We start from the raw sequence: 27,624 nt of genomic DNA on the forward strand, positions 1-27,624 counted from the left end.
CTTCTCTTCTCCAGGCTGAATAAGCCCAGCTCCCTCAGCCTGTCCTCATAGGGGAGGTGCTCCAGTCCCCTGACTATCTTTGTGGCTCTCCTCTGGACTCTCTCCAGCAGCTCCCTGTCTTTCTTGTACTGGGGGCTCCAGATCTGGATGCAGTGCTCCAGATGGAGCAGAGTAGAGGGGGACAATCACCTCCCTGTCCCTGCTGGCCACCCCTGTTCTGATGGAGCCCAGGATACCATTTGCTTTCCGAGCTAAGGTTTGCTTGTTTATTTGAAATGAAAAATAAATGGTTATTTAGGTCGATAAATTTCATAAATAAGAATCTGGAGACATAAACTTCCTTTGAAATTAAAAAGCATAAAAGAATTGAAATAATTTTAATACATATGAAAATTATGAGCATGATTTAAACCATATACATTTTCATATCCTAGCTAACGTACGTACACAGACTGCATACCAGTGGCTTTCAATCAGTGGTTTTCTTTATGGAAAGATTTTGTTTTGAAAATTCTCATGGTTTCTACAATGCCAATTGCACAATTTTGCACAGAATAAGGAACTCCATTCTTACATGGTATATCCAAGTCAGAATTATCACATATCTTTTTAAAAATTACTTAAACTGTATGTATGTGTGTATATATATATATATATAAATAATTTTTTGCAGGAGACTCAGAGTTGGTTGTAGCTGCTTGATCCTAATTCTAGCAGCAGTAAGAATTAATAAGATCACCTAAACCTAAGCAGTCAAGTGCTGCAAAACATCTATGACCTTTCTCAAAAATGAGGCAAAATAATAATAATAATAATAAACAATTGATACTTGATTATGTATTCTAGCGTTTCTATTGGTGAAAAAATGGTTTTCAGTGATTACCTGCTTGGAAGAGAATTATTATACTGCAGTTTCAGAAGAGCAGCACAGCTAAAGGAAAATTTCTGCATGCAGTTTTCTCTTTTATTAAGGTCTTGTTCATGGTTCCTGTACAAGATTACTTACTGATTTTAAGATACAAGTTGTTAATTATATGCCATAACTTTATTTTAGCAGAAAAGATCATTCAACCTACCTAAAAGATGTGAAAACCTCAGAAACAGCATTGATTCTCAGTAGCATAAAATCAACAGGAAATCTATGCATCAATTTGTCTGGCTGTTTCTTCACATGATTAAATTTAATTTACTTGAAATCAAAGTATGTACGATGCAATGGGATTTTCTACCTTTTGTAACTAGTGGAATTCTTTTCTAAGACAAACTTTTACGTGATTCTATGCAGAGGTTATCCAGTGTCTTTTCTGCCTGAGAACTGCATGCTGAAAATCCATGTTAGCGCTCTGTCCAAATACAGACAGACCAATAACGTTTTTGTGTCCATTGCAAGGTTTTTATTTCAGGATATATTTCTCATACACTCCAACAAAGGACCAGAGAGAGAGAGACAGGTAACAACCAAAAATCACATGCTATTCTTCTTTGGTCTCTAAATTAGTATAAATATTATGTGCTATAGCCATTTGTTACAATTTCACTCTCTTCCAAAAGAAAATTAAAGGTGTGGGGTGATTCATAGCTATCAGTGTCTTTATGGAGGATTCTCACCTGTGTTTTGTGAGAGACAGAAGTAGCTACAAGCATTCAAGTTCTACAGAAATAAAGACATTTATGATATATAAAGATATATAAAATATATATAATATATAATATAAAGATGTATAAAGATATATGCTATATAAAGATATTCTGGTGGTGCTGCCTGTCTTCAGTTATTGCAGCTTTAAATTACAAAAGATCATAGTCGTAAAAAAATCTGCAGGAAGATGTGCTGTAAGAAGCTTCCTGAACTTTTACACTGGAGTGGAGAAATAATCTTAAAAAGAGAAAAGATCTTTTAACAAGTTAAGTCTTGTCCTTCTTCTCTGTTGGCATTGTGTTATTTGAATGATCCTCACAGGATAAAGTACACAGGATAAAGTACAGTTTGATTTTGGTTTTAGGTGGGTTTTTTTTTGTTTGTTTGTTTGTTTTTTGAGAGGGCCACATATAAACAGGAGAGGGTATGCCTGTTTACAAGGGTGGATAGTGATAAGACAAGGGGAAATGGTCTTAAACTGAGACAGGGGAGGTTTAGGTTAGATACTAAGGGGAAGTTTTTCACACAGAGGGTGGTGACACATTAGAACAGGTTGCCCAAGGAGGCTGTGGATGCCCCATCCCTGCAGGCATTCAAGGCCAGGCTGGATGTGGCTCTGGGCAGCCTGGTCTGCTGGTTGGTGACCCTGCACACAGCAGGGGGTTGAAACTAAATAATCATTGTGGTCCTTTTCAACCCAGACCATTCTATGATTCCGTGATTCTGTGACTAGAATATGCTGAACCTTACCTTAATTTGTTATGCTCTAACTACGAACTACTCTTTTATCTTTCTTTTTTCCATTTCAGTTTTTAAAATACTGACTCTGTAATGTGATAATGAACCAGACTGGGAGATTTGCTGCAGGAGCTTTGGGTCACAGTTTGCTTGCCTGATCTTTGTTATCGAAACAAAATCTACTGTAAAAGTTTTAACGTAAAACGCTTTAAGACATTTCTCCTAACAGCTAATGGTAAAAGTGGGTTTTAAGAGCAAGGTGCTTACCTTGACAGGCAACAACTGGAGAGTGATGTTTGTTTCTCATTTATGTATAAAGCTTATGTTTTAGAATAATACACATTCGTGGGCTCCCACATGCAACCTGGATTTAAGGCTAAAGGATTCTGGAGGGCAAGAGGTTTCTTTTTTACGAATGTCCCATTCTAGTTTTGATGTGTTTTGTCTACTGTGTTTGAGGAATATGATGGAAATCTCAATTCAAGTTACATTTCTTCTTGTCAAATTTACTGTGTGTATTAGACATGACTCGCCTTCCCATTACTGTTTTAAAATGATAGAAGTAGTTAAGAATTCAGACTTTTATTTTTATTCAATATCTAAAAATGAGAACAAGTTAGTAAATGAGTATGATCTGGAGTGTGGCATGATTTTTTCCCTCTGTAATGTTTAAAATATATCTTCCAAGGAAAGAAAATTCCCCAAGTTCATAACAAGAGAAATGGAGAACATGTACATAGAAGAGTTACGGTCTTCAGTGAATTTGCTGATGGCAAATTTGGAAAGTCTTCCAGTGTCTAAAGGTGGGCCAGAATTTAAACTGCAGAAGTTAAAGCGATCACAAAATTCTGCATTCTTGGACATTGGAGATGAAAATGAAGTTCAGCTCTCAAAGTCTGATGTGGTCCTCTCCTTCACATTAGAGGTAATCACATATTTCACAGAACATGTGTTGGCAGTTTAAATTACTAGAATATCTAGAATGCCTGTTTTCTTGATATTTTTGTTGCTAATTCTTGCTAAACATTTTACACTAAAGTAGTAGATTATGAATTGTCTCTGATAATTAAGAGTTAGAGTGCAAATGCATGATGCACTTTCCTCTTGCAGCAGTAGCTGCATTTGGTTCCATGCAGCAATGTGGGAAGTTGAATCTCTCACATAACTGTATCTTTAGATGAATTCCACTACATTAGGTACCAAATAACAGAACACTTGTTATCACAACCTCATTCACAGAAGTTTACAAACAAGATGTTTTCTTACTGAAAGCATTTACAGAGAAAACCAAAAGCATAATTTTTTGTGTGTGTGTGTTGGTCATAGCAGGCTGATGCTTATGAATTTCTTCATTTTCTTCGAGAAACTAGCTCATCTTTACTAAGGTTGTGCTGGAAGTGTGCTCTGCAGAAATGCAATCTCAATCCATATGGAGCTGAAGCCACAAATACAGACAGTTACATAAATGTAATGATGAGAGCATTGTTTATCAGGTCCCATTCTGAACATGTGAACATCAGGAAATGCTGATCTCTGTCTCTTGATAACAATAGAATCAAAATGTTTTCCAGAGTGCATATTGCATATTTATCTGACAGAAGATGCCACATTTAAGTGTTATGCATTTGAAATGACTTCAGTTTGTTGAAGACAATGGATAATATTAAGGAATAAGTATTTCAATTATTAAATCATTTAAAGCAAATAAAAAGTAGGTATGTTTCTTAAACATTGTATTTTTACAAACAAATACCTTTTTTTCATGTAAGGTTTAGAATTCAGATCTAATTTTCATTGCCATGTCCAAAAAGACTGAGGTCTTCATTTAAGTACAGAAGATAAATTACTTATCCTGTTGTTTGCCATTTTGATATTACTGACTAATAATGTAGAAGACAAACGTAAGGTTTTGAAGAGTAGTAACATCTATCCATCATTCCACATGCCATAAATTATTAGTTGGTCAGGCATGTAAAACAGTCTTAGGGCTGAATGCTGTGCAGCTCCATTGCATGCTGTGCCTCTCCCAAGTGGAATGCAGAGCCTGGAGTGATGCCATCAACAGCAATAACATGGAAGCACCTAAAAAGTACCTGAAAAAGCTTTTCAATAATATATATGTATTTTAATCTTCAAGCAAGTTTGCTTGGTAAGGGCTATAGAAAGAAGAAGAGCTTTCTCTGGACTTTTAGATAGAAGTATTAAGTAAAAGTGATGTGATATTTGTAAAGAAAACACCAAATTATAGAAACAATCCTAAAATGAAAAACGACAGTGAATGTAATTTCCAATGAACTCATTACCTGTAGCAGTGTGGGTTTCTTTACAGTGCTGCACACCAGAAATGCAGACTGTTGGGTTTGCTGAACTCCAGGTTTTTTTGGCTGTTTCTTCAATACACCAAGGTTCTCAAGGGTTAGTGACCTCCAGTTCACTGTGGGCAAGGCAGCAAAGAATTAGTGTCATTCCACAGATAGCAGTTTTCAATTGGGGAAATTTTTGTTTTAAGCATGTTGTTAACCACGTAAGTCAATTTTCTTGCCTGCAAAGTATGTGCAAATGTCTTATTCTTGGGAAGATAAATCTAACAGGTAATAAGGGTGCAAAGAAAGAGCTGAGCTGATATCCATTTAGGCTGAAACATGGGAGATCTGCTCTCTTTTATGCAAATCAAAATGGACAAACAACAAAATTTGACTGCATTTCCTTGGAGACAGAAGACATTATTTCTGGGGAAGAAAAAAAAAAAGGGATGCATGCATAATTTTGTACTTCAATAAGTAAAGTAATCAGCCAAATCCCCACTGAAAGCTGCAGCACAGGTACATAAATGAAGAGGAAATAAATAATGTGAGAACATTAGTACAAAACCACACTTACGTGTCAGTAGACAGCAGGACTGTGTGGAGTGTTCATCTGCCCCTGCATTGCACTGTTAGGACAGAGCAGCAGAACATTTAAGCAACATTTATATGTGCTTGTGGGGATGGAGCTTGTGCTCAAAGGTAAAAGACACTATTCCTGCCAGTTGGGTATTTCATCAAAGAGCTTATCTGCAGAAATTCGTATCATAAATAAAATATCAGAAGATTTAATTGCCTGTGTTCTTCAGCTGTTGGACAGTTTAAGGAATACATAAGCAAAATTTAGAAAGCTATTCATCAGCTAATGAGCTAGTTAATCAGCTAATGACAGGTCCCTTTCTAATGAAATGCAGGGTTTTCTTCCATTCCTAGAATCCAGAAGTGCTAGCAAAGACAAATGCACAATTAAACTTAAGGAAAATAAGGACCAACATAAAAAAATGAACAAATGTGAAGTCTGCATTCAACAAGGATAAATGTTTGACATGTGGAAGGACTGTAGAGGCAGCAGTAGCCAGAGGGTTCTCTAGTGCAGTCTGGCAGTGATCACTGATCACTTGTATAACTGTTTGAATTCCTGAACCACTAAAGATGGAGAAGAACAGAGATAATTACATCATTGTCCCTGAACTGCTGTTATTATTTATGAAGCATAATAGGCAGTGGTGATGATTTATGGGTAACGTAAGAATGTTCTAAATGATCAGTCTGTCACCTCACAGCAATTTTGCCAGGTATCTAACAATTACTAAGATTTGGGGACTTTTAAAGCACAAAGGATTCTACAGCAGAGAGTGAAATCTGCCTTGGCTCACCTTAATTGAGGTGAAGTGAACTGACAAATTGCAAATGGTTTGATAGTCAGACATTTTAGTAGTTGCTTGCTGACCTAGGAAATCAATTGCTTCTACTGAGACCAAAAGTAGTCATCACTTTTGTCACCTTTAAGGTGTTTGTTTTGTTTTTGATTTTGTATATAGTTCAGCTGAGGACAGCTTCTCTGCTGATTAAATGGACAAAGTTTTTTTGCAGTTCTGTTGGCTCAGATGGACCTGAAAAGAAAAGCAGCTTTTCTAAAGCAAGCAGGGAAATGCAAGCATTTTCAGATTTTCTCTGAATTGGAAACATCTGAAGTGTAAGAATTTCAGTAGCTTCACACTGTGACAGACTGTAAGGTTTTTAAAAGACACAGAGCAGTTGAAGTTAGACTGCATTTGGCTCTTCTGGGTAGTTCAGAGGAGCTGAAAAACTATGGGGTTTCCTATGCCAAGAATGTCCCTGGTGAGGAAATTTCTCACCTGGTATTGGTGGCTTTTCTCCCATCTCCTCCCCTTGCGTCCCCATATATACACTGCACCTGAGTGCAGGTAGTGAGTTGGGAGGAAAAGGGGTAGTGGGAAAAAAATACAGCAGCTGAGAGTGATGCTCTCTGCCGTAACAGAGGTGAGATTCAAGGGAGCACAATTTCTCTCAAATTCAGTGCTAGCACTGAAGTTATAGTATGGGTGAGTTTTTGCCCAAGTAAAAGTGGAGCAAAAATCTCCCTTCATAGTGTATGTTGCTGAAAGTGGAAAAAGAAAGGCAACATTAAAACTTTTCTCTGTCTCTGAAGAATTCAGACAGTGGGTTGTGGGTGGGTTTTTTTTTGCTTTTGTTTTGTTTGGGTTTTTTTTCTGTGTGGAGCTTACTATCACTATAGCCATGTTGTGTAATGCTTTCTGAAGTGTGAAGTGTGAACTATTTGCTTTCTTTTCTTCAGATTGTTATCATGGAAGTGCAAGGTTTGAAGTCAGTCGCCCCCAATCGGATTGTCTATTGCACCATGGAAGTGGAGGGGGGTGAAAAGCTTCAGACAGACCAAGCAGAAGCTTCCAGGCCACAGTAAGCTGCTCTGCTTCGCTGCATACAACATCTATTTCCTTCATATCATAGCAGAAACTATAGCTTGTATGGTTTTTACAATTTAAGTTAGCACTGGGTTATTCTAGTGCTGTGTTTATTTTGTGTTATTACCTTAAATTCTTTCTCAAAAATTCTAATATTCTTATTATTTATTTATGGTGAAGTAAATATGAAGTCCAGAAAATGACATTGAATGTATGTGTGAGGGAGTTAGAGACTAAAGTCTGGAAATACAAACCTCTTGAAAGACGTTAGCCCAGGGTGATCTTATGTATTCTAGGTTAACGTGGCGGAGGCTCTGTGGAGTATAACTTGTGCCATTGGTGGAAAATCAATACTCAGTAATCAGTCTTGACAAAGCTTACTCACCTGCTGAGCCTATTTCATTTTAAATTATAGGATCCGCTTCTTCCAATTAATTTTTGAGGGAGGCAGTCAGCAAACTGACTTGCAGGGGAAAGCATCATGCCATCTGTAGCTGAGTGGCGTAGAGGAAGAAAATTAGGTGTGTTTTTTTTGTTGATTTGTTTGACCTACACACTGACTTCAGACACTTTTCTCTCTGTTAAAATGTCATTTGGAATCTTTTGTAGATACCTTTCCAGACAGTGAGCTGGGGTTTTACTGGCACCATAGTGTGCCTTGCGAAAATCAATTTAAAAATTGCAGTTGTTACAGTATCTGAGTAAACATCATCAAGTGAGTTGGGATGGTAGCTTCTGTTCGATTTGCACCACAGATACAGACCTCTGACAGGCAAAATTATAAGCACAGAGTACATGCCTCTTCTGGGGTTTGGGGAGGAGGAGATCTTATTCGGTAGACCTTCTCCTAGCTGTACTGTCAGAGGAAATGTTCCTGACAAACAAGCCAGCAGCCTGCTATAGTAGCATATTCAGATGAGCTTTGCAGAACTCAAGGACATGAGGTAATATGTAAAATTCTGTTGACTCTTTCTCTGCCGTGCGCTCCTTCTCCAGGGTTTGGGCTTTGCATTTGTGTGTGGTAAGTGAGGAACATCTAAAAGCAGTGATTGTATAAAATACATACAGGTATATGTCAGAAGCAAGGCCACGAGTAAGAATACAACATTCTCTGCTCATCTGATAACCTGTTGGAGTGTTTTCTGGTGGCTCTTGGTTCCATGTGAGTTGCAGGGCTTTGTCACGGAGGGCACACTTCCAAGCTATGCACGTCTTCTGTCACAGTGAAGGTTCTCTTTTCTTCTGAAAGTTTTCTTCTTTTTATTCTCATGAACTTGCCCATTTCTACTTTTAAAAGCTTTGTTAACCTCTGGTGTCATTGATATGGGTCTTCAGATTTCCCTAAATCAGCAAGAATACACTGATCCATGAATCTTAGGCAAAGCCATTCTCTTTTCAGAAAACGGTTCATAGGTGTTGTTTCTCTTTGTATTTGTTTCTGTGTACAGCAGACAAAACATGTTCAAGGATGGTTCATGATCAATTCCTTGTTGACTTGCATACTAAAGGCTGCAGGTAAAGGTGAAGATTATAAAGCCAATCAGAAGGTATATTCTGCATATTGATACATTCCCTAAAAGTTAATAATAAGTGAGTCAAAGTGGAAATTGTGAAAAGGATGTTCTGGAGTAGATGGAGTCAGTATGAGAACAACTATAGCATTTGTATGAAAAGTGGTAAGGTTGGGATCTGATCTGAGTTTGTAAACTGATTTAGAAGATTTCACACTCAATACAGAAATAGGAAGAAAGACTGGCCATAGGATATTCCATAAAAGGGTTGCTGTATAAATTTCATATGGACTTGTATGGGAAAAAAAAAAAAGCATCCTTAGGAAGTAGAGGACTGTGAGATGCCCTGAACTGTTCAGAACTGTAAGAATGTGGGTGAGATTTACTGGTGCTGTTGTTCTGCTATCCTACAAAGCTGTGTCATTTAAAAGGGTGCAGCTGATAGAACTCTAACATGGTGCTGGAAGAGGTGGAAACAAAAGTGACATTCTGCTTCTATTGACATTAGTTGTGGCCCTGCTGCTACTTGCTTTTCCCCTCAGCCCCTTGGCAGCAGGAAGGAAAGCCGCATGAGTAGCAGCCCATGAACAGACAGACCGTCCCGCTTCTCATACAGGAAAACCAAGCTGTCTGTGCCCCAGGGCATGCCCACTTCACCTGCTGCTGGGGCTGATTGCTTACTGGGATAATTTCCAGTACCACCATTCAGATATAAAGGAAAATAATCAGTGAGGCTGAAGGAGAAAACACAAAATTCATTGTGAGAAGAAGCTGAGAATCGAGAAGAGCTGAATTTCATCGTGGCTCTTCAAATCACTAACAGTAACACATTTACACTGACAAACCCCAGATAAATGAGAACATAACTTCATATTTTATATAGAATGTGCAGCTAGAAAAGGGTAGCAAAGCTCCTCTACTACGAGTAGATTAAACAGTGATGGAAAATGAATTTTTCACTAGCCGAGGAGACTGCTGGCAAGAGCTCCAAATCATGCACTTGTCATAGGCACTTTCTGGAGTTGCATTAAAGCTGGTGGATACATTTGTGAAGAGAAGCAGTGAGAGCAGCCTTTATATCTCTTTTCTTTTTTTTTCGTCTGTGAAGCATCAGTGTACAAAGTGCAGTGCTAGTTCTCAGTGAAAAGCAGAAGACTGGGAATTCAAATGAGTGGTTCAAAATGGAGTGCAAACCAAGTGACCTTACTGTGCAGATTAATAGAGGCATGATTCAAGTGGAGCCTGATTTCAGGATTTATTTACTTCCAAAATGCTGAATATTTCACTTCATGGCTTTTTAAATATGTATTTAATTATCCTTCTGAATCCTTGAATGTTTCCATGAGAGTAAGAAGGAAATTAGAAAAAAAGTATTTGTCATTGAAGTGAAAAGGTCCAAGAAGAGTCCTAGAGAATAAAAAATCAGTTTGTCAGTAAGAATTTTTTTTCTGGTTTCTTAGTGCTTTTAACCCCTGCCTGATTTTTGTCTCTGATAAGTATTTATTTAAGTTTGTATTGAAGTGCTCCATCTTTATCAAGCTGAATGAAGCTGCTTCTGTGTGTGCTATGGAGCAGTTAATGATTGTTCTCATGCAAATGCTATAAAATAATATAATTTGACTGAGCTTAAGTCTTGGACAGTTACACAAACAGATCAGTTGCACAGCTTCCAATTCCTATGAAATATTCTTCATTCCTTCCAACTGTTTCTAGCCTTTTAGCCCTGCTGAAAATCCCTCCGACAAAGCTTGTGACCTTTTCTGGCAGACATCAGTAACAGAGCCTTCAGAGGACCCCCTTCAGCTCCAGGACTCTTTGCATCATTTTGTTGCAGTGACTCCACAGGGGGTGTCTTGTAAAATCCAGCACTAATTTCATTCTTCAAATGTTAGTGATGTGGCTGTTTTCAGTCGTGTGGAGTCTGGTGTCTGCATGTTTTCTTATCATTGATTTTACTCATTCTGAATATTAAATAGGGTCATTTCTTGGAAATGTTATCTCCTGGATATGGACAATCGTGCCTAAAAATAAAAGTTGGGAATATGTTGTTTTTACAGCTAAAGTTGCTAATCTGTTGTCAGATGTTTATGAAGAAGGAAAAGATCCTGTTTGACATGATGAGAAAATTTTGATGCAGCAAGCATCGTGTAAATAGGACAAACAAGATGATAATTTCTGACTGTATAACCTTGTAAAAATGGCTGCTATATTAGAAATATGTGAAGAATGTGTGATTAAGTGTCTGACCAGTGGAGGCGGGGAACCTCAGTCAAGACTGCACGAGTAAAATAAATGCTGCTCACTTTCTTTTTATGCAGTATTGTACCAACATTAATTCCATAAAGTATTTGAAGTGTGACAATACTTGCAGACATATAATCAAAGATTATTTAGTATGATTTTATAGAACGGTGTTATTTTTTTTTTAAGAGGAAAAATAAAAGCTTAATTTCCAAGACTTAGAACTACCTGAAATGACATGATCACTCTTAAAAAAAACATGAATCTTTTTAATGTAATTTGTTGGTGATATTTTCATGAGTTGACCTAAGATGTCCCTATGGGGACAGGCTGAATTTTGGGTCTCTTCAGCCCGGAGAAGAGAAGGGTCTGGGAAAACCTTACAGTGGCCTTCCAATACCTGGAGGGGCCTGCAGGAAAGCTGGGGAGGGGCTTCATGTAAGGGGATGTAGCAGCAGGATGGGGGGAAATGGTTTTAAACTGGAAGAGAGTAGATTTAGCTTTGATATTAGGAAAAAATTGTTTAGTGTGAGAGTGATGAGACACTGGAACAGGTTGCCCAGAGAGGCTGTGGATGCCCCTTCCCTAGAAGCATTCAAGGCCAGGCTGGATGGGGCTTTGAGCAACCTGGTCTAGAGGGAGGTGTCTCTGCCTACAGCAGGGGGTTGGAACTAGATGATCTTAAAAGGACCCTTCCTACCCAAACCATTCTGTGATTTTGTGAAGTTACTGAAGGGGAAAAGGACAGACATTTATACGATGTAAAAGTCACCTTCCAAACATCAGATGGTTTTATTCCTTCCTCATCGTCACCGCTACTTTATAATTTTTATTTTTGGTTAAGGGAAACACAGAGGTGATCCTGTCTACGACCATCACCACATGGTTGCATGACACAGATAATGCACTACCTAAGGAAAAAGGGGAGGCATGCATTTTTTCATCTACTATTCATCTGTGTCTAATTTATCTGCAAAAATAAGATTAATTTTGATCAGTAATACTTTAATTATACTGTTAAGCGTTCAGTAACCATTCTGTATATTGTTTGTATTTGTAGTAATTCATCTTTTTGCTTTTGCACTGGAGGAAAAGAAGGATGAAACAGTTGTCTCTGCCTTGTATTGCTTTGAGTCTTGAGTATAAAACTGGAGACTGAATATAAGAGAAAATGAGGGACAGAAACACAACCACTTGCTCATCAGATAGTAATCATAATGTTCTCTTCCTGGCAAACCAACCTTTTCTTCTAAGGATGTGAATATTTTTTTCCAGTTTTTTTTCTGGGTGATTTTTTGGTTAAAATGAGTATCTTTGCACGTGGGATTTTTACAGAGGGATAGTGAGATTGTGGTTCCATTGTGCCTCATTTAACCATGCTCAACTCAGCTCTCAGCTTGTTGCTCACATGCTTTCCATTACACCTCCTGAGGATAAATAATCTTTAGAATTTAGCTTCTTAAACAGTGTATTTTATTTGATGGTTTCCACCTGTTTTTTTGACTATTAGTGCTGTAAGTTTTTTATTTTAATTGCAGATAATAGCAGTGAAATCTCAAGCTGATTTTACAGAAGATTATAAAGTCGAATTATTCAGCATATTTGGCATCCAGACTTTTCTTCTTTACTACATAAATGCATTTTATGTGTCATTTACGAAAATGAGGCTGTCTATAAGAGAACCTCCGTGTATTCCTACTAAAATTATTTCAAAGACTAACACATAAGAGTCATGATTTCTAATCATGTTAACGTGGGTAATGTAGTATACACTTGGTTAAGTTGGACATCACCTTTTACTAAGTATTTTGGAATCTTAGGGAAGCGAAAGGGGTAAAGATCTTGCAGGAAACAAGGTTCATCTGCTTTCATAAGCCAGATAGGAGTAAATTACATACTGATTCTCCTTATCTTTGAAGGATAAATTCCATCTTTCGTCTTGGCATATGTCAGGAAGTCTTTCTTCTTTCATTGTCATGATTGGAGCAATTCTCAAAATAAGCTGGAAGAAATTACCTTGTAAAAAATTGGGTGCCGCAAGCAAGTATTGTATATGCCTGTCCAGAGCCTAGCTGCAAGGAGGAGAAACAAAATTGCCAGTAGAAAATTAGCTGATGCTTTCTTGGTTCTGCAAAGGAAAAAATGGGAGAGGAAAATAGACGTTTATCCCAGCCTGTGTTCTGGATTAATGATGGAAGTGTTTCACAGAAGGGATACAGATTCAGCTGAAAATGTACATGACAGTTTTATTCAGCTCTTCTTGTTGCCTGATCAATTTCTTGCTCCTTTAAAATAAAGGAAATACCTCATCAGCTCACATATAAAGATCAGTATGATATTCACAAGAAAAAAAAAAGGTGGGATTTCTAAAGTAAGTCGTTGTGTATGCTGCATTCTAGTATCGATTACTATTTTATACAGTCTAGCAGGTGTTCACCTCTCGTTACAGAGAAATATGAATTTTCTACAGGCTTCTAGCCTTAAAAGATATACGAAACTCAACTGGATAGTAATTTGAGCTACCTGATCTGACTGGCTTTGTGCTTATCTTGAACTAGGTGACCTCCAGAGGTTCCTTCCAGCCTAAATGTTGCTGTGATTCTGTGATTAACCCCCAAAATATTATCTTGTAATCTTGTGGGACGTGAGAAAAGCACTCTTGTTAGAAGGGAATATTCACAGATCTTGTACAAGTGTGGTATGGAATAAACTGGGATGGGGAGGGGGGGGGGGGTAATTAAAGTTGGCTGTAATTTGTACTCTATTTGGACAGTTATCAATAAATATAATCCTTCTGCCTCTAGGGCATATATATTTTATCTTCTTTTCAGTCTTTTGATTGTTCTGCCTAAATCCTGGTTGCTGTTCTGCCTCTGTGTGCTGAGCATGTTAATAACTAACTGAAAGTGATCAGGATTTCTCCTCTTGTATGATGTTTGCACTCTTGAAAACTGTGGTTTGGTGCATTGCATCCTGCTGCAGCCAAGCAGAAGTCAATGGAAAAGGGGCTTCCCAGCAGTTCTTCCCAGTGGGTTCTCTGTACGTAGTGACATTAAGTTCCTTCACCTAGTGGCACTGCTGAGCTGTTCTGTGAAATAGCTCTTTCTTGATACCATAAGTGGTTTGTCTTTTCCTTTTTTTAAAAAATAATTGGCAAATTACTTCATCTCCCAAATTCTTCATCCCAAACCCTTTCTCATATTCCCTAAATCTAAGGGTTTAAGAGCTTTTTTCTCTTTTTCTTTTTTTCTTTTTTTCTTTTTTTTTTTGAGAAAAATTGTGAAAACCCAGGGTTTTGGCAGACTGTCAACCTCCACTCAAGCATAGCATCACTACTATAATACAGTGGCTGTTTGGGGATGACTCTATCCTTTTACAACGTAATAAATGCCTTGCAAGGCTGAGATCAGTTTTATGTTCTATTTTTTCAGTGCATTTTGGAAACCTCGGGGCTTGAAGCTGCATGTCCTGCTGTTATCACCTTCACTCGAACAATTAAGGCTTGGAGAAAGGCAGTATTGTCACTGCTTAATGAACGTAATGTGTTTGTTTCTAGTCTCACTCCCACCTGATCCACAGCAAATGTGATTAATATTTTGCAGGCAGGCATAAGCTTTTCTCTAACGTTGCATCTATGACAGAGCATCTATGTTTCTGTAACAAAGCGTGTATGGATGTGTGATCCGGCTTCAAACTGGAAGGTGTTTAGCCGTGAATAGTTGGTGTTGAGCCAAAGGCAATTAAGTGCTGCTCGGAAGAAAAATGCATTGGATCAGTCCAAGCATCAAACTAACATATCTGATGGTCTCTGGCTGGGTCAGAGTGAGGTCAAAGACAGTTTATGTCTGTTTGCAACACATCACTTGGCAGGATGGATGCCTGTCAAAAAAGGCTGGGGAAGGACACGTTACCTTCCATTTTACCTCAAATTCTGTTCATCTCCGGAAAACTGAATTACTGATAATTGTTCTGGGTAATTGTGTGGAAGAAGAGTTCCTTAGGATATCTGTAAGCTTTGATGTTATTAAAATGTCCCTTTTTACATTTGCAGAATATGCCATTCTTCTGTCTTTGTCTGAAGTGACTTTTCAAAAATTTGCTTATATTGATGGAAATAATTTCTAAGTATTTGACCAGATGCAGTGTTCAAACTGGAACAGATTTGATATTTTTTATGAGGTTTCGATTTGTTGTTTTGGGTGAAGAGAAAGGTTAAGGAAGAGGATATTGAAAAAAGAAGCCTTGAAGATTTTACTTTCAATCCCTATTCAGTTTAAGAATACTCTGTATATCTCAAATTTTTTTAACTGTTTTTCACCCCAGTGAAAGCAGGCTCTTCTTTCCTGTCACTGTGTTAGTATGTGCATGGATTCTCGAGCATAAGGATGTCAAGAGCCCCAATACTTTACAGAAAAGTCTGCTGAGCAGATGTTGTCACAGATGAATGATGCACTTCATTCACAAGAGAGAAGCAGCAATATATTTATTGGTATAAGACTGATTAGCTGATTAGCAAGGCTCAGTGGTTAGTAAGTCAGTAGTTTAACAAGATTCAGCGGCCAGGTATACTCAGTTACTTACTGTGTAGGGGGTGGGGTCACACAACATTGTCAAGAAGACTCTCCTCTTGAATCCTGAGGCTCAGAGCAGATTCCCTTGCTTTTTGAACTCATCAGAACAGTGTGGGTGCAGCTGGATTTGGTCTTAGTTTCAGACTTGGTCAATGGTTTATGTCTAAAGCATTATGTGCACAGTCAGTCTAAGATGCAACTTACCAAAGTTTCAGCTTGGTGTTAGTTTCTTACCAAGGGTTTGTCATGGGTAAGGATTTCTCAGCCTCAAGGAGCGACCTTGAGAGGTGTTCCTATTCCTGGCATGTAGCCCACTGCAGGACAGGAGAGTCAGTGGGCTTAGGGCTGACCCCTATTTGTGGATTAATATGATTGACTTGAAGTTCTACCTGCTCATCAGCCGTATTTTGTTTGGAGCATTCTCAATTAAGCCCTTGTTTTTGTGGTGTTGTCTTCCCAGAGTCCAGCCTGAGCAGGGTGCAGCCATTGCTAGCACCGTTGGAGCCTATTGCTTGAGCAGGGTTAATGGTGAGCTGTTAGGTTGCTGAGTGGGGAGCAAACTGTTACAGATGAAGAAAGAAAATTTATAGATCTTGAAATTTCTGAATAACTACTTAGCATATAAAGTGTGATTCTCCAGGTTAATGTGCCTGCTTGAAAGCATTGCCAGCAGATTGAGAGTAGGAGTAGCTCAGAAACAGAGGCAGAATAATGTGGACAGCTGATGAGAACAGTAGGTGTCAGAAAGGGAAAAAGGAGCTTCAGAATAAAAGAGAAGTGGTGCAATGCCAGATGGAATACTGAAATTTTCTGATTTGATTTCTGGGTGTTTCCTGATAGACTGTGCAGGCTCAGATAAGTCAGTCTATTTTGTGATTTGCTTTCCCACATCCTTAGACTGAGATGACAATATCTATCTGCTTCATCAAATTGCTGACAGTGCATTGACATTTATACAACGTTTGGAAGCTTTAAAGTGTCACACAAGTACTGAAGAACATTAAAAAATAGGCCTTGCAACTTCTAACAGTGTTGTGATGGATCCATTTCATTCTGTTTCAAGACGTAACTAAATATACATATAGAAACTTTGAGATCATAAATGGCATGTTTTGCTTTTATATCTGTCACCAGTCCTTAGCTGGATTTGAAACTCAGTGGGAGACAGGAGTTAGTGCCTCTCATTAATTCTTCACACAAATATACACCAGTGGTTCCCAGCACCCAGAAATGTGCCAGTCTTGTTGCACACCCTTAAAAATCTCCGTCCTGACTTGTCTTGGTTGCCTGCAGTGAAAGTGAGATGGAAAAGCAATACTGTGTAATGATTTACTCATAGTTTTATCCTTGTTTGAAAATACTTGCCATAATAGCATTCTGTAAATAGTGTTAGAGTGTACTGTTTCCATTTTTTCAGTGTAGAAAATGTTTTCAATGTCGCTTTTACGAGGGCTGCTCTGAAAGTAGTGCCTCCTAATTTATGATGTTGGCCTATGATGTCAAAGGCAGATGTTCGTTGTATGGCAGTAAAGATGGAACCTTCCCATCAGTATTCCATTACATGTTGTTGCCATGTGACAGATGGCAGCAGAGGGGCAGTCTGACAAAATGGTGCCTGATATGGAAGTGCCCAAAAAGCAAAGGTGTGTCATTGAATTCCTCCATGTGGCAAAAATGGCACCCATTGTCATTCATCAATGCTTGTTGAGTGTTGCTGGAGACCAAGCAGCAGATACAGCACAGTGAAGTGGTGGGTGGTGTGTTGCAGCAGTTGTGACAGCAGTGTGAACGATGAGCCGTGTTCTGGGTGGCCATGTACAGCTGTCATAGCATGACATGAAGATGATCTTGATCAGTTCATCCGCACAAATTGACAGATTATAACCAGGGAACTGTGAGTGGAGTGGAATATCAGCTTCAATGCATTGGAAACAATGGTGGCAGAGTTGGAATACTGCAAAGTATATGCGAGGTGGATCCCACAAATACTCACAGAGGAGAAAAAAATATCGTATGCAAGTTTGTCTGAACCCGTTGAACCAATATGAGGCTGAAGGTGACAGTTTCCTGGATTGCACTATTACCAATGAGACGTGATGTCACCACTATGAGCGGGAGTTAAAATGGCAGTCCATGGAGTGGCAACATGTGACAACATGTGGCAAGCTGTGAAACTGTGGGCCACATTTATTGATGAGATTTTTAACTAGCACAGCACACAGGGTCCTTTTCATTGGTGGTGAAAATAGCTACCAGTGGTTGACTATGTTGAAAAACAATGTTTTGTAATGGAGAATTTGCTCCATCAAATAGTGTTGCACTCTGTTTCTGTTCTAGTTTCCATAGGAATAAATAGGAGGCATTACTTTCAGAGTAACCTATGTACCTTGTTGCTTGTCATTTATAGAGGTCCTCTCTGTTTTTCTTTTCTGTTATCTATTGGAAACTTTCCTACTTCAAATGAAAATTATGCCAGTGTTGTCATTTTACTTTTTGCAAATTAATTTTTTTCAGATATTATTAATATTCTCTGTTTAAAAAGAAATATGGGATTGTGTCTAACTTGTTATTAGGTCTCTGATAAATTGTTAGTAATTTTGAGCCCTGTTAATTCCCTTATTTCAAACAGTTATTATTTTTACCAAAAGCAAGCATCCCAGATGATAAGATTATTGTCTTTCTTATTCACATTGCTCTGATTATCTAGAAGAGCTTTGCAGTACCACAAAAGCAAGGTATCCTTCCTTTTGCCTAGATGAGGACCAGATTTGGTGCTTTCAGTTCTTCAAAGCCGAGCTCTGGGAAGGATTGTCAGTTTTTTCTAACAGCATCAGCTTAAAAGTCTTTAATTTGGCTGCTGAATTCTCAGATAAAAACCATTCAGACTGTCAGTGGCTGCACAAGATGGTGCCTAGACAATGCATTCAGGAATTGAATTACAGACTTCTTAGAGCATTGTGTGCAGGCACAGGATTTTATATACTCAACTTTTCTCTATGGAAAGTGGTGAATAGATGTCTTGGTCTGGGTTTCTGAAAGCCTGTGCGCTCACTTAATAGTTCCCGGGATGGAGAGATAAAAGGTTGAAAAGCAGAGAAATACAACTGAAGTACTGCAGATTACAACTGCACATCTCTGGGAAAAGGTTGTCAAAGCTTTTCATGAATCTCTGTCACAGCAGAGGAAGGGGATTTTAGCTGCTCCTTGGGAGGCAATGGTCTCACAGCTATGATTGTTCTCTCCTGCTACACATACATGGTCTAAATGTTGATAGCAACATCACCCACCTTATGTGACCACATGGATACCAGAAGGTGAATTTTGGACATGGTGGCTGCTGCTGGGGGGATGATGATGAAGGAGAAAACATGTTATTTCTGGTTTTAGAAAGACTAGCAGTTGCTACTACAGGGAACAGGAAAGGTCTGTCTACTGTGGGGTTAGGATGGTAAAGGTTGGACTTGCATACTAGACATGTTAAAGTTGGACTATTTTTCTGGTGTAGGCACATGCATAGAAATACCTCAAACGTGGAGTTTTTGTTTTCTTTTGTTTTTTAAAGAAAAACAAATAAAAACAAAGGAACTTAAGTGTAAGTCTTGTTTAGGTGAAATCAAAGATGATACTTAGGCAATGATATGACTTTCCGTCCTTGGAACTAAGTGTCTCATCATCTGAGTTTCTTCTCTTTTCTGCCATGCATCTGTCTAGAACAATTAATGTTTCTTATATCAATATTTTGTAGTTTTAGGAAGGTTTTGATGTGAACCTCAGAGTTCAAGCCATTGCAGCACTGCAATATTAATACCCCTTTACTAACTGACAGCAGTATTTAAGGAATGTGTCACTGTTTCTGTAGTGGGGAGTGTAAAACAATGAATCTGTAGTTCTCAATCAGATTTCTCCCTAAAATTGTGTCATCACAACAATACAGGGAAGAGCACACAAGGCGTGTAAAAGATTAGAGGAGATTAGTTATGAATATCTGAGATACTTGACAAAGCCTGTGGTTTAATTTCCTAAGCACAAGTTTCATTTGTGCCTGTACTTTAAAAGGACATTATGATTTGTTTAGAACCTGCTTAATTTATTGCCTTTCGACTGCAATTTAATGGCTCTGGTGCTGGACATTATTCTCTTTGCACTTTCATCAAAATAAATGAGTGGTTTTCAAGTAGAGAAATAATAAAAAGTAGATTGTTTTTTTTCCAAGAAGAATATTTACAATCTGAACAGTGTCATAAGCTTATAGAGTGGTAAAAATAGACAAACTCTTCTCCTTGTGATTTCCAATATGAACTCCAAATCCCACTGATGTAAGGGAGAATATATACAGAAATAAACAATAAAATAATTATGTTGCATATAAGAAAAATTCATTACTGCATTAAATCGTTGGTGCCTTATAGTAAGATTCTGTTATTTGTGCCATATTTCAAAGTTCGTTTCAATATATTCCATGAAAGGGAGAAAGTGGAATGTTCGTATTATATTCTAAGATGTGCAAAAGAGAAATAAACATGCCAGTGAGTTACATGAGACAGCTGTTAAAGCTGTGATTTCTATTGTAGCATCCTGGCATCAGTCACTGCCAAGCAGGTAGGTGTATCTGTGCTAAGAGAAAAAGAAGTGTGTACAATATTTGGGGTATCTTGTACTGCTGGCACAGCTGCTGGCTTACTCTCGCATTTACTCTCTCTCTCTGCAGTTGTATGTGCAGTTAAAGATGCAGTTGTGTATGCAGTGGTAGCTGATAATGTACAGCACTTCATGAAATCTGTGTTCACCTGAATAGCAGAATATCACTCATTTTTTAAAATATTATTTTTAATACTTTCTAACAGCAGAAGGTTTGTCCGATCTGGATATATGATGTGTAGATGTAAAGATCAGTGCTGCCAGACGTGGCAGAGAGGTGCTGGAGTCTTTGTCCCACTGTTCTCTTTCCAGACCTTTCAGCCCACCTCTTGTACTCTGAAGTACATTTTCTAACCTAAAGATTGTGGTTACCTATTTCTCTAGCCTTTCCCACCAATACAGAAGCAACCAAGTCAGTACAGATCGTGAAAAAAAGTGAGACATGGGCATGTTAGGAAGACCCTGACATGGTATTTCCAGACTAGCTTCGAGATGAGCCCAGATAAGTAGTGCCAAGTATTCCTTGCCCTGAGGAGCACTGTGCTGCTCACAGACTGGCTCTGGTGGGCTGTCTTGTGTCTTGTGCATTCCAACTTAGTAGCACGTCCCCACTGCAGACAGGGAATGAGAAAACTCTTCAAGGAAACCTCACAAAGTGATATAATGAAGGATGATCAAATCTTTCAAGGTAGATCTATGCAGTATATTTAAACAGTGAATCAAAGCTGAGAAGGAGTCACGAGGGAGAGACCAATATTCTCCTTTTAGTTTCATTAATGCTGAGGAATTTCTCAGCAGTTGTTGAGGAAAGTCAGATCCTGATAGTGCAAAATTCTTTAGACTTGATATTTTGCTGGAGAGAAAATGCTCCACATTTGCAAAAACAAAGTTTCTGGATGTTTGCTTAGAATAATACATTTTATAATATTCATTCCAATGTAAGACTGGAGATTTAAGGTCTCATAAAGAAAAGTTTTGACTAACAGATTAGAATTGAAAAACTTAGAGAGAAAATTGTTGCTGTTTCCAGGGTACAGAATGTGCTCTGAAATGAAGTAGAAAGATAAATTTCCTTAGACTGGGTTCTGTGACACGATGATGTATCTTCACCTGATATAAACATCAGCTCCTTGCTGGCAGTGGGTTTATCCAGGGTACTTTTACAGTGAAGGGAAATGAACTTTGGCTCTGTCACCAATTATGTTATCTGTGCCCTGCACCTCTGACACCAGTGATGAAAAAAATGTGACATGCTTAAAGATGATGAAACATCAAATAATTCCATTCTCTGCAGTAAAGAGAATAAGAAAGTGAAACCAGACAAGTGATGAAGACAAAGGAAAATAATGTAGCCAAACCTGAGCCTGGAGACTTTTTTTAGCCCTTCAGTTGATTGGTGTTTTATGTGTGACACAGCTGGCAATGCAGTGGGAGACATTGCAGCACTTAGTGTGAAACTTACTGCATCTTCTGGATACTTTTCTAGCAAGATTTAATTAAAAAAAAAACAATAATGGGAATGGTTTCAAATGAATATGAATAGTGAATGAGATTCATGCTTTTGCAGTTTTGAGAAGAGTTTTGAGCTTCCTGTGTAGTCACACTGAGCCCACAAGTAGTTCATGTCTGCAAAAATCATTGGACAAACATTCATAACTTGTCAGCTTCTCTGAATCTGTAAAGCACATCTGGCTGATGTGCTGCTATCAGTATTTAGTGATATTTGGTAGTAAAATCCTGTTCTTGTTTTTTTGCTCTTTCTCTCACAGTTCAGTGTCTGCATAATAGAGCAAACCTGAAGTAAATATTCTGCAAGAGAATTTGTCTCAAGTGAGATCAGAATGGCGCATTTGATTTCCATGTTTTGTTTTTGCAGAAAGCCAAGTTGGAACCTTCAGGCTCACCTTCTTCTTTTTATGAAAAGTATAGGTCAGTTGTAGAATTTGCTTCCTTACAGCAAATGTTTTACAGCTGTTGCAATGAAAATTAAAACACATAAAAAGTATTTCTTCTTCATCCTGTGCTCAAATTCCACAGGGCACATTTCTGGCTCTTATTTATAAAAAAAAAAGTTAAAGTTATTCAGTTAAACAGCTGAAATTATTCAGTCTTACAAATATCACGATGTCTTTCTTAAGGAAAATATCAGGGTGTTACCCCTACATTAAAAGAAAAATTATGTATTTGCCTGCTTATACTGAGCAGCTGAGCTTTTAAAGGAAATGTTCCATGACAGCAACTCCAATGAAATGAAGCAGACATGAGAGCAGGAAATGTTAACATTTCAATCATTATTAATAAATGCATTTAACAGAAGACAAATGTGTTTTGGAAGAAAAAGTGTTAATTTTTTGAGAAACCCAGTGGGTATAATGATATTAGCACATAGAATCTATAAATTGAAATAAGAACCTTAGTAATGGTGATCAGCATTTGCATCTACTAATTACTGTTTGGATGTTGATTCCCTCAGCAATTAGGTGTCCTCCTAGCCTATTTTTCACAATTAAATTTAACAGCTCCTTTACAAGTACAAAGTTGTGGAATAAATAGCCAAAAGTATGGAAAAACTGACAGAATTCTACAGTACCAGAGTAAATCAATTATCAGTTTTATTGACAAGCCCTGTTTGTTCGGACTGTTGAATCTCTTATACCCTTGCATCAGAATAAAATGAATACGTTATCACTTCTAATGGGGGTTCTTTCTTTCAACATCTGATTTCTAACGGTATGAAGGAAGACACCTATGCAAAGCTCCAAGGAAACAAGGGTTGGGTAGTAATAATCCACAGGCAATCATAAGGGAGATGATCTGTGAGCTTTGTATATGTTTGCTTTGATATTGGCAGTTGAAAACAAAAGTAGAAAGGAAAGTACTTTAGCCATAAGGCTAAAGAATACAATCTTGGGTTTGCCCTTTCCAACAGAGCATGATTGCTTAAATGCTGTTTCTTGAGGCAAGCTGCTGCAGTCTAAGAGGTAGAAAACTGTGACCATCTGTTTTACTGGGCAATTCACTTCAAAGGCATGGACATAAGAGGCTGTGAGACTTAGCTGAAGTCCTGAGCAGCAAGGAGCATAGGATTAGTGCATGGAATATTTTCACCATGAACACTAAGCTTTATGAATTGATCCAAACCACTGATTTTCAGCCAAGGATTTTCATTCCCTGCTGTAGATGGAAAAAGGTGTGGAGAAAGATGTCAGTCAGGGTCAGTGATTGTATCTGACATTAAAGGTGAGATTCTTCTGATTTGTGTACTTCCATCTGTTATTTAATACTAGCACTAGATCTTTGTAGAGAAGTTCTTGTGTGGCGTTTTTTTTTTTTGTTTTTTTTTTGGTTTTTTTTGTAGGGTTTTTGGTTGTTTTTTTGTTGTTTTTTTGTTTGTTTGTTTTTAATGTTTATTTGTTGGGTTCTAATAGGAAAAGTAGGAAAAGATTTGTCTTTGTCCTTAATCATTTGGGTGGTCCTGTCCATGGTAGTGTGGCAGTCCAGGGAGTTCAGGGGCGAATATACCCTGGTCCCCATACAGCAACAACATGCTTAGATGGTGTCTGAGATTGCAAGGGAGTATTGTTTCTGGATGCTGGTATCGTGGGGGAGACACGTCTTCTGGGGAGACACATCTTCTGTGAGGGTGCTTTCTCCTTGGAAATCTCATTTCTGTATTGTGATAAAACCTAACCCTGGGACTGCCTCGGGGACGAGCAGCAGCGCTAGGCATTACCTGACCTGCCAGTACAACATCTATCGTCAGATCACAAAACGAGTTTTCTTTCTCTGAGGAAGGTAATTTCTTTTCAGAATCCCTGTTTCAATTTTTCAATTAGCATGTTGGCTGAGAGAAAGGCTCTGTCCACCATGAACACAAAGAGCAAATATCTATTTAGTCCAGGCAAAGCAAGGAAGACAGAACAGAGTGAGATACTCAGTTAGTTTTCAGTGGACCTCACCTTTGTTGTTCAACCACCTGTTGGACTTGATTTGACTTGACACTTTCAATAAGAACTTTTTGTTTCTGTTACACATTACTTTCTAGACTTTTTCTTGGGATTTGTAACTTATGTTAGTTGAAAGTTTCTTTTATCTTTCAGATCTCTTCCATGGAGGTTTATTAGTGTACGTTCATTTTTCAGGAATGGACAGTCCATGAGTCTGTGTAAATCATCCTTGAAAATTATTGGTTTTTTGTAAATGGTGTCCTGTAAGATTTTAGTTTGTGTGATCTATATACTTTTATAGAGTATACTTGTGCACTCACCTGTTTTCTTTATTTCTTCAGTTTCTGATGATCTCAGTAAGTTAAGTACTAGGGGACAAAAGGAGAGTGACTGAAGCTGAACTTTTTGCATTTTGTTTGCCCCTACTAACAGTCAGAATTACAGTATTCAGTGATTACCTTGCAACTCTGTAGGAAAACTAATTATTTTGTTAGAGGAAGTTGCAATCTAATTCATACACCTTTCTGGTTTTTTGTACCACTTGCACAGAGCAGAGTAAAACCAGCTGATAAGATTCCCAACTATAAGTTTGTCTGCCTAATTAAGCTTCTCCAAAGCTATGAAGCCTTGTGGCAGCAATTATCTTGCAGTTATAGTTGCTCTGATAAATAACAATTTATCCAAGAGTTTTCCAAGGTTTGCTTTTGTGTTTACATTTTTTTTCCTGCAGTCCTGTACTAAACTGCAACATCACATGAACTGTCAGGTTTTCCTATATTCAAATCTCTTATTTTCTGCATAGTCCGTTTACCTAAAATCAAACATGTTTGTGGGTGGGTTTCTGTTTTGAAAATGAAAACCTGATACTTTTCTGAATAAGTTTTTCTTATGCAGGGTACTGAACATAATATAGTTAACAGAAAAACTTTCGTTGCTCACTTACTTGGTTGGTTTCCCTTGTGAACATACAGTTTCTGTTCTTTGGGTGAGTTTTGGATTAAAAGATTTATAGCTGATTTTTTATGACAAATACCATACACAAAAACTGTGATTTGTCATATTACAAAGAAGAGCCAATTCCATGTAAATATTTAATGCTGGATGCTTAAGAAACTAGTCTAGTAGTGCACTAATGTGTGTTCTATTAGAAAGATGACAGTCCTATCACTAAAACATTTCCTCTGCCCTGTTTAAATTCTGTCCTTTTATTTATTGTAGATGGGGAACTCAAGGAGATTTCACCACAACTCATCCTCGGCCTGTTGTCAAAGTAAAACTCTTTACAGAAAGCACTGGGGTTCTGGCACTTGAAGATAAAGAACTTGGAAGAGTGAGTATTATTGTAGAAATGTGAAATTTGTGAGAAATTTTGTGTAGAAATGTGAATATTGGTAAAACGCACAATAAAATGGTAGAAGTTATTCAGTATAGCATTTGTTCTGCTTTTCCAGTTATTGGTGATCGTTCTCAATCTTCAAAACTTGGTATATTGACCTGTATTACTCTTCATAAATTTGCATTGTGGATTCATTGTGCTTTTCTTTGCCTTAAAACCTCTTTTTAAAAAAAAAAAAAACAACAAAATCATAGATTACCTAAGATGCTTTAGCTATTCAGATTAAAATGAAGAGAGGAGAGAGAGACTTGGCATTTAGCAAGTATATAAAACAACTGAAGAAGGGAGGCAAGGTCTAAATTGGTGGAAGGATGTAGGGGGAGAAATGGTGGAGGTAGTTTTGGACTAAAATAAGAGTTCTGACTCTTGTACTGTTTCAGCGTCCCTTTTCCCATTTTCCTTATCTTGACAGGATCATCTGTCCTTCCTAGACCAAAATCAGGTGTTGCAGAACACAGTGTATCATATAAAGAGGATGGAATGAATGAGATAGAGAATGTCAGTCTCCCTCAAATTCTTTTGAAATTCTCCCCTCTGACACATGGGGGCAGCTCATGTTTTAACACTCAATTCTGCATTCAGGGTCATGGCTGGTTCTCATTTAAGCAAAGAGGGCTTGTTAGAAGAGCAGGGCTCTTTCCCCTTGGTGTCTTTGTACTGTAGACAGATGTGTAAGAATCTGTGCTCCTACATATTCTTTCATATTTCTACACACATTTTAAGGTCAAGGCTATATCTTCAGAATTCCCTTTTCTTGCCTCCTCTCGTGTCTTTCTGGGAGACCTCCAAGGTTACTTGGTGAAGAAGCTTGAAGCTGAGCAGATCAGGACCAGTGATACTTGGACTGAGAGTGGGGAGTAGGTGCTGAAAGGGAGGGCTGAAGGGTCTGCATAGTGTTGTTAACCACACAGAAGTACTTTTTTTGCTCCTGCCTGCCCAGTCTTTTCAAAGAAGCAAAAGAAAAGTAAGTGCAAAGGTGAAGAACAGAATATATGGCCACTGGGAACTGTGGCCAGTGTATTCATTGTTGAGGAGTAGGAGAAGAGAAGCAGCATTAATAGGATAAAGGAGCTAAGAAGAACCGCAAGTATTAACTGGCTGCTGTTGTCCCTGCAACATTAAATAATCAAAGTTCAGGTAAAGGCTTTGGTCTGCTTTATCAGACTGCAGCTAATTGGCGTTTCTGAAACAGGCAGTTCAAAAGGTTTTAAATGATTTTAAAGAATTGAAACGTTTCAAATACGAAATAGTGAATATAGCTTTCACCTTAACTGTATTCTGTAGCCCCAGATTATTTGTTGGTTTTGGTTTTTTTTGTCTCCCTCTTCTTTCTTCCCACTCCTGCCTTTCTTCTGACACATCTGTGTTTGTTGGCTGATCAAAGTGTTTTAAAGAAGATCCTAACTTTCCTTGCTCTGTAGGACTGGCAAAGGGAAAGAGAATTAAAAAAATAGGTTATTGTAAGAGGCTAAGCTTACTGCCCTGCTGTTGGAATCTGATTCAGTTTTCCTGGTCATACAGCAAGACATACAAGTGGTGAGAGAGAAAAGAGTAACCTGTTTTTGTTCTTGATTCTTTTGCTCCTGTCTTTCAGCACATCTGCCTGCTTTTAGCTGTGAGGTTTGGCTGTTTGTACCAGAATTAGGCAATTAAGAGAATTGCTTTGTGGTGCTTTTTTTCAGTTGTCATAAAGGACAAGGGGCCAATATCCTCCATTCTCCTGCCTTAAAGTTTGTTCTGAGATTGGGGAAAGCAAACAGAAGTACTTGAGAAATACTTAGATACTAATTTTACATTTTGTAATCAGTTCCTGATTTATGGAAAACGTTCAGTCTCCATACCTTCTAAAATACTTCATTCACCTTTAGAGTACAGTGGAGACACTGTCATACATCAGCATGCTGCTGTTCTCTGTAGGGTAGAAGAGGCTGTGTACTTGTGCTTACATGGCCTACAGATGTAAGTTGTGACTTACTTACTTTCTCCTCTCAGTTATGTATACGCTTTTCCTTATACACATCTGCAGCTTTGCCAGAGTACTCTGTCTGGCTCTGCCAGGCAGTAAGAGACAAGCTTCCCACAGTGACCACATCACGGAGTCACAGAATGGTCTGAGCCTCGAAGCTCAGTCAGTTCCAACCCTGTGCCATGGGCAGGGCAGCCACTGCCCAGCTCAGGCTGCCCAGGGCCCCA

General features: G+C 38.2%; 1 protein-coding gene across 10 annotated transcripts in view; it reads left to right on the forward strand.

The window, feature by feature from the left end:
- The window catches only part of CADPS2 (calcium dependent secretion activator 2), a 303,802-nt gene that overhangs the window by 121,638 nt on the left and 154,540 nt on the right, over window positions 1–27,624 (forward strand). For all 10 annotated transcript variants that reach the window (XM_048934391.1, XM_048934396.1, XM_048934392.1 and 7 more), the window contains exons 5-7: window positions 3,066–3,302; window positions 7,001–7,122; window positions 25,254–25,365. In XM_048934391.1, the coding sequence (XP_048790348.1) occupies window positions 3,066–3,302; window positions 7,001–7,122; window positions 25,254–25,365 (471 nt within the window). The remainder of the gene's footprint in view (window positions 1–3,065; window positions 3,303–7,000; window positions 7,123–25,253; window positions 25,366–27,624) is intronic.

The sequence above is a fragment of the Lagopus muta genome, chromosome 1 (genome assembly GCF_023343835.1).
Source record: "Lagopus muta isolate bLagMut1 chromosome 1, bLagMut1 primary, whole genome shotgun sequence".
In the NCBI taxonomy this organism is placed as follows: Eukaryota; Metazoa; Chordata; class Aves; order Galliformes; family Phasianidae; genus Lagopus; species Lagopus muta.